Here is a 7,677-nt window from a genome sequence, read left to right on the forward strand (position 1 = left end):
TTGGGAGTGTAGTCAGTACAGGAATAGAAGGGGAGATGTGGGACAGGATGGAGGTGCAGTGACAGAGCTTTGTGTATAGTGACAGGATACCTCTGCAGCGCTGAAAGGGTTAAAAGCAATTTATTTTAATGAGATAATGAGTTCATTTTATGTGTACGCTTTGGGACTGCTTGTTCAATTCGGGAATAACAAATTCCCACCTGTGGAACAGAACATACACACCTGGCTGAAAATGTTCTGCCTTGAGAGTACTGTAGTTTTTATGCTCTGATAAAATATTCAATTATCTGAGCAACGTGAAATTCATATGAAAATAAAAATAGGGAAGCGTTTATTAAGGGGAGGCTGGCACTGCCACTGCCCGCGCTGTACCTGTGCTTGGTATACATGGTGTAGTAGTGTGTAAGACGGAGGCTGGCACAGCCACTGCCCGCGCTGTACCTGTGGTGTGTAAATATGCCATGGTGTAGTAGTGTGTGTGAGGGGGAGGCCGGCACTGCCCATGCTATACCTGTGCTGTGTATACAGTGTGTAGTAGTGTGTGTGAGGGGGAGGCTGGCACTGCCGCTGCCCGCGCTGTACCTGTGCTGTGTATACATGGTGTAGTAGTGTGTGTGAGGGGAGGCTGGCACTGCCGCTGCCCGCGCTGTACCTGTGCTGTGTATACATGGTGTAGTAGTGTTCGTGAGGGGGAGGCTAGCACTGCTGCTGCCCGCGCTGTACCTGTGCTGTGTATACATGGTGTAGTAGTGTGTGTGAGGGGGAGGCTGGCACTGCCGCTGCCCACATGGTACCCGTGCTGTGTGTACAGTACATGCCATGGTGTAGTAGTGTGTGTGAGGAGGAGATTGGCACTGCTTTGCAAATGAGGGTTTCTTCAGTATAATCTACACCTTTGTTCATATGCTTTTCCCATTAAATATTGAGCTACCAAGTAACATTTATGCATTGGACACAATATATTAATTAGAAAGTCATCAGAATTTATTTCATATACAAGATTTACAACAAGACAAGACATTCTGTTTAGTACATGTGCACAGGATGTGGTCAGTGAACCAGTTGGTTCAATTTTAATTGATGGAGACTTTTCACTTTCCCACCATAGTAAATGACCCTTACTCATGAGAATACTAACATTAAAGTATTATGTATTTTGTCACATTGGATGTAACATATGGGTATTTTTGTCTTTTGTTATATACATTTGGCCACTCTCAGTAGCACTCCTTTTGACACAAAAAAAAAAATATATATATATATATATATATATATATATATATATATATATATATATATATATATATATAATGTGGTGGGTTCTGGGGTTAGAGCTTTCTGGGATTGTTTATTGTGTATTCATTTATTTTAATTTTCAACTGGTATCAGTTGATTGGAGGTTAGTGGCCCCTCCTCCCACAGTATAAGGTCTCCCCTACCCTCTTCTTAAGTGCAGGACAGGTTCACTGAGACCATTCTCCCTCCACTGCAGAGATAAATGAGAATGTTCACAGGTAGTGTTAGGACCTGCATACTGGTCATGCCGTGACGTGGCTGCAGGCTTATAATGATTTGGCCAAACTCAATGACCCTTACTCATGAGAATACAAACATTGAAGTATTTGACTATGTATTTTGTCACATTGGATGTAGCATTGGGTACTTTTGTCCACCGTAGTAAATGCAAGTTTGGGTGTGTTAAGTCCCAGGAGTGGAGCAGAGTGTCGGAGAAGGAGGAGGGTGGTCATTTGTAGACCAGCAACCGATGGGCTTACTCAACCACAGGAAAAATAAAAACAAGATTGGGAAGGCTTCTCCACCAGACCATACACTCAGGAGTAGTTTATTCTCATATATATCAGAAGTCTATATAACCCAGTTTTTGTACACTCATAGAGGCTTCTTATTTGTCTTCCCCATGAGATGTTCTCTCGAGTTCCTGTTGGTTTGGAATAAAATGATGTAACACTTGGGAGCAAACATGCAGCAGAGCATCGCCCAGCTGGAGGACAGGATGGCAAAGATCTCCATGGCCGCGGTGTACTTTCCATGGGCGCTAAGAGAGGCTGGGATAAAGGACACCCAGACACTGAGGAAGGCCAGCATGCTGAAGGTGATGAACTTGGCCTCATTGAAGCTATCTGGGAGCCTCCTGGCCAGGAATGCAACAATGAAGCTGATGGTGGCCAGAAGACCAAGATATCCCAGCATGCACCAAAAGATAGTTGGGGAGCCCTCGTTACACTGAACAATGATGAACCCAGACTGAGCCTCAGTTTTGCTTTCATGGTAGGGTGGTGATAGAGATAGCCATGTGATACACACCAGGAATTGAAGGAGGGTGCTCAGCCCAATGATCAGGTAGGACACTCGAGGACTTGACCACCTCCTCAGGTCACTGTCTGGTTTGATGGCCTTGAAGGCAATGACCACCATGATGGTTTTGGCCAAGATGCAGGACACGCAGAGGGCAAAGACCATGCCAAAAGCAGCCTGGCGCAGAAGACACTTCTGAGGTTGGGGGAAACCAATGAAAGCCAAAGCACAAAGGAAACAGAGGGACAATGACACCAGGAGAAGACAACTTAGAAAATAATTATTGGCACGGACAATTGGACTGGTCTTATAGTGGATGAAAACCCCCAAAATAACAAGAGGAATCATGGAAGAGGTGGCACTGGTGGATGCCAAAGTTACACCCAATGGCTCATCATATGACAGGAACTCAATGGCTTTTGGGAGGCATCTGTCTTTTTTTAGGCTTGGCCACTTATTCCATGGACACCTGGAGCACTCAATCGAGTCTGGAGAAAGAGAAATGTACAGTAAGACATTACATTATCCAACGTCATCAGATCATCTTGAAAACATTTGTTGGGTCCACTGTTTTTTTTTTTTTTTGCGATCTTCTCACCTGTCAGGTTGGAGATCTCTCCATGGGGACAAGGGACACATTGAAAGCAGCAAACAGGCTCCCCTCTTCTAGCTGCCTTCCTGAAACCGGGAGGACAGCTGTGACTGCAGACGGATAGAGGGACCTAGGAGAAAATTCACATTACGTTATGTGCCATCAAGAAATCTTTACCTTTAAAGAATTAAGCTTGGTGTTTGGAAATAGAAGATATGCCACCTGGCATTGAATAGGTAATTAGGCCATAGCTTGATTTGGTCTGTTTCACTCTGCACTGAGAGGGACAGACTCCATTTGTCATACGTCCCTTGTGTCAATGCTCCTATGTGGGAGGGGCAGAGTATGTCTCATAGATCCCTTCTGTATTTGCTACTGTGTCACCTTATTGTATCAGGGACAGACTTCATTTGACCTCCATTTCCTCTGAGCTTCTGTGTTTGTCCCAAAGAAGACACAGTGACATATTTCATACAATACGGCAAATATGTATTATATCACTTGGTCATTGAGTTTACGACAATGATGTGAAACTGTATTGGCATGGTTATCTCTAGGTTATTCTATGTGTTATGGGATCACTCTGTAAGGTATTTTACAAACAGATGGGGACAGACTTACTGTCCATACTTCTCTATCGGACTTCCCACTGTGTAAATCTCTGCTGCCACGGTGGCATTCTCGTGGCTTTCCTCAGCAGCTGGGATTAACACATTGGAAAGTCTGATACAGAAGTATGGGTCCCCCACTGGGCGCCAAAGATGCTACCTTCTCCAGGGCTACAGCATTTTGCTATTTTTCTGCTGCTTTGGGGACATTAAGTTTGTCTACATCTGTGGGGTTAAACATGAAGCTTTATGGACAATGTGTTTTCATTCAATTCTTCCTCACTACCTCTTACCTCTCGGCTACCAGTAATCCACTCCATGGTACTTGTATTGATGTTGAGGGCACTTCCCAGAGGGGCTGCAGTATCGTAGCTGCCAACCTTGACCAGGTTTATCTTGCCCCCTGGACCCAACTGCCAGTTCATAATATCGTACACTGCCGGGGGGTCTCCGTTCTCATCAAAGAAAACCTCCCGCTCACTGCTCAACCTCACCTTGACCTTCTTCATGTAGTGCAACAGCTGGAGGATGGATAAGAGAAACACAATGTTTGGGGTGTTTGATAATCAAGGGTGAAGCACACCACGGGGTCCATTACATCACCTATCCCACTATGGGACTTAAGATCAAAATAAATACATGTAAATCCCCAAAATCCCATGTTTATACGATACTTTAGTAATAAAAAAATGAACATTGGTTTAGCTTTCCCTATATTCAGTGCTTTTTCTAAAAACATACACTGTGAAATTAAATTTAGCTACATTTTATATTGCCGGCTCCAGCGCACATAATAATTAAATGAAACCTGGCACAGATGTAATCAGCTGTATCTCCACCCTGTCCCGCACATGTGCTGGGGAACCACGAACCAAACGTGGAGCGATCACCGCCAAGTGCAGAGCAATCATAGAAATAAATGGCACACCACTGTTAATACAGACATGCAGGTATAATTCTGCTTCTGGTGCTGACCTCCCAATAGTCCCGGCATCTCAAGGCTGGACCTGATAATGGCACAAAAAATGAAGGGAAGGAGGAGCACACAGGAGACTTGATTTGAGTTTTGAAAAACTTCAAATAAAGGTGTTCACAGCATCAGAGCTTTAGCACAGATAAAGTTTCAGGACTAATGTGTCCCTTCTTTGGTTGGGTGTGAGGAAGGGACAACACATTAGTCCTGAAACGTTATCTGTACTAAAGCTCTGATGCTGTGAACACCTTATTGAAGTTTTTCAAAACTCAAATCAAGTCTCCTGTGTGCTCCTCCTTTCCTTCATTTTTGTGCTAAGTGCAGAGCAGGGGGGGGGGGGGGAATTGCCCATCAGAATTAATACAGCAGGCATCCCGGCTTCTGAATGGGACTCCTGCTGTGTAACTCCTACTGGGCTGTATGGAAGAGGTGCGCAGTGAGAGCAGACAGAATCAGTCCCTCCCACTGCGCACCGCTAACAGACGATCTACATGCTTTTATTTTAATAACACAGTGTTAAGGGGGTCTCCGGAGATGAACCGCATTCATTTCAGCCCCGAGGACCCCCTGATTCCCGAGTTACAGGCCCCGAGTATAGGGTGCTGGTATCCCCTGCACGTTTTAATTCACGTCATGTGATGCGGGAGAATTAGTCTGGTCGCTGGAATTTGCGAGCAGGCAATGGTCAGGCAGCTTTCAACTGCGGTTTCCTGGCGGAATATTCGACAATACGTCTGACTACATCTGTACTCTCCCCAAATTCATTCGGTTTAGAAAGATTGATCACAAAAAAAAAGACCATATTTGGATTTCATAAAACCCCCAAATCTCCTCAGAAATGGTAAATTCAAGCTTGATCCCATGAATGGATTCAAAACATTCTGGAACACAAATGGTCACTCAATCAATAGAGACAGTGCAGTATAGTGACCCTTCATGAGCTGGATTCTTTTCTATTACCTGCCATGGTTTGAAATTCCAGAGATCTGAGCAACTTCCATAAGAAAATGGACCTTCTCCCTCTCTGCAGATGTGCAGGTCATGCAATGCTTTGGCTATCACATACACAGCACTGTACAGGTTGTATGCAATTCTTAAGTTGGGTGTATTGTTGAAGGCCTTCTGGAAGATGTCCATTCCCACTATTCCTGTGCAGTTCCTTGCTGGCTTCTCCCGGGAGAATGTGAAGTCTCCAAAGTCCAAAAAGGCACATCCAACACTTTCTTCCAAAAACATCTTAGTCCATGCCTCTCCTGGTGGCTCAAAGTGTTGGATGTGGTCAATAGAGTCTTGAAAACCTGGGATATGCCCACTGTAGAAGGCAAAGCCAATGGTTCCTACGAGGATTCTGGAATATTTGTCTGCAGCCAAGAAGGTGGAGATTGCCCAAGCTTCACTGGCCACCCACACCTTCTCAGTCACATTTTGTTTCAGAATCTCATCAAAAAAAGGGATCAGGCTGAGGTCAGTGGAGAAGACAACCACAGCCTTGGCCGTTGACTGCTTGATGGTCTGGACAATGCGTGGGATGTTATTGTCCGGCCGGATGCTCTTGATATACTCCATGAAGGCTATGCAAGCTCCGGCCTTGATGATCTCTCCCCTGATGACCTGGATACCCTGTTGCCCATAATCATTAGCCACTGCCACCAGCCCCACCCAAGTCCAGCCAAAGTGCAACACCAGCTGGGCCAGTCCATGGGACTGGAAGGCGTCGCTGGGAACAGTCCGGAAGAAGGAGGGGAACTGCGTCCGGTCACTCAGGAGGGAGCTGGTGGAGAAGTGGCTGATCTGTTGGGAGGAAGACATAGAGCTATATTTACTACTGTAGGTTGTGCATTAAAGTGAATGGGCCATAAGGGGTCCTATCATATGGGGTCCTATGGCATCTTAATAAATATGGCCCATGGTTCTGAAACAAGGGAGGTTAATTGTACATAAAATTACAAGTACAACTTTTAGCAAAGTATTTCTTGTGCAACAACATGTTGGAGATGGAAATTCACCTTGAGTGCAGAGTGGACATTAATAGTGTGTGTAAGCTTGACATATTGGGCCATATTTACTTTGCTATTCCATATAACATCTTCCGACGGTGGAATAAACCTTCAGGCCGCTCAAGTCAAAGGGTATTTCATGGAAAGATGTCTAATCAAGTAGCACCACTTATTTAATGGGGACTATTGTATTTCGGGCATGACAACCCACACAACTGCAGAAGACCTTAAACAGGGTTTTTAATGGCTCTGAATTAATGACTCAATTATAATAATTTCTTATTAGATGTCACAAAGATTGTTTCAAAATGTTTTTTTTCTACAAGCAGTAAACATTTGTAGTATATATTACATACTGTATTATATGCTGTATTGTATACTGTATTATATGCTGTATTACATACTGTATTACATACTGTATCATATACTGTGTTATATACTGTATTGTACACTGTATTATATGCTATATTATATACTGTATTTTATGCTGTATTGTATACTGTATTATATACTGCAGTATATATTGTATTATATACTGTATTATATGCTGTATTACATACTGTATTACGTGCTGTATTACATACTGTATTACATACTGTATTACATACTGTATTATATACTATTTTATGCTCTTTGCAATCAAATATCTGCATTACTTTGTGACTGGGTTGTCTTATTTTCCATCACTCTTACAGGGTGTGTACTGTATGTCACAGAAGAGCCAGACAAGAGGACATCCCATCCGAAGTAACCTTTATTGAGATGGGTACTTACTTCGTGGAAGAGACAGTATGGTGGGGAATGTAATATACAGTATTAGTAGCACACGGGGGCAGCAGTGTACTGAGCGAGCACTCGAACTTCTGCTTTCTGTGGCTTATTGTTTTCAAATAGGCAGGAAGCAAAAGCTGTTAAATTGTAGCAGTTTTAGGCTGCGGCCAGGCAGGGAGCGAACGCGCTGGCGCTTGTGCGCGTTGATGTCACGCGCTCTGCTCAGCCGGGAGATTTGTGGACAGCTAGGTACCCGCACGTGAGGGTGGGGGGCCTGTTGGGGCGCGTGCCATGACATCACGGAGCTGGTTCACCCTCATTGGGCGAACCGCTCACGTGACGCGCCAGCGAGCGGCAAATTCAAATGTGCTTGCTTCGGCAAGCAGCTATGCGCTGCGCATGTGTGGGCGCTCGCTCACG

General features: G+C 44.4%; 1 protein-coding gene across 1 annotated transcript in view; it reads right to left on the bottom strand.

Moving 5' to 3' along the window:
* Window positions 1-1,604: 1,604 nt before the first annotated feature.
* LOC142471074 (extracellular calcium-sensing receptor-like) overlaps window positions 1,605-7,677 on the bottom strand; it is a 26,652-nt gene continuing 20,579 nt past the window's right edge. The window contains exons 4-8 of the mRNA XM_075577871.1: window position 7,677; window positions 5,450-6,280; window positions 3,810-4,037; window positions 2,915-3,038; window positions 1,605-2,804 (exon numbers count right to left, since the gene is read on the bottom strand). The exon at window position 7,677 is cut by the window's right edge and continues 71 nt beyond it. Of these exons, the coding sequence (XP_075433986.1) occupies window positions 1,891-2,804; window positions 2,915-3,038; window positions 3,810-4,037; window positions 5,450-6,280; window position 7,677 (2,098 nt within the window). The 3' untranslated portion in view covers window positions 1,605-1,890. The remainder of the gene's footprint in view (window positions 2,805-2,914; window positions 3,039-3,809; window positions 4,038-5,449; window positions 6,281-7,676) is intronic.

Source organism: Ascaphus truei, chromosome 20, assembly GCF_040206685.1.
Source record: "Ascaphus truei isolate aAscTru1 chromosome 20, aAscTru1.hap1, whole genome shotgun sequence".
NCBI lineage: Eukaryota > Metazoa > Chordata > Amphibia > Anura > Ascaphidae > Ascaphus > Ascaphus truei.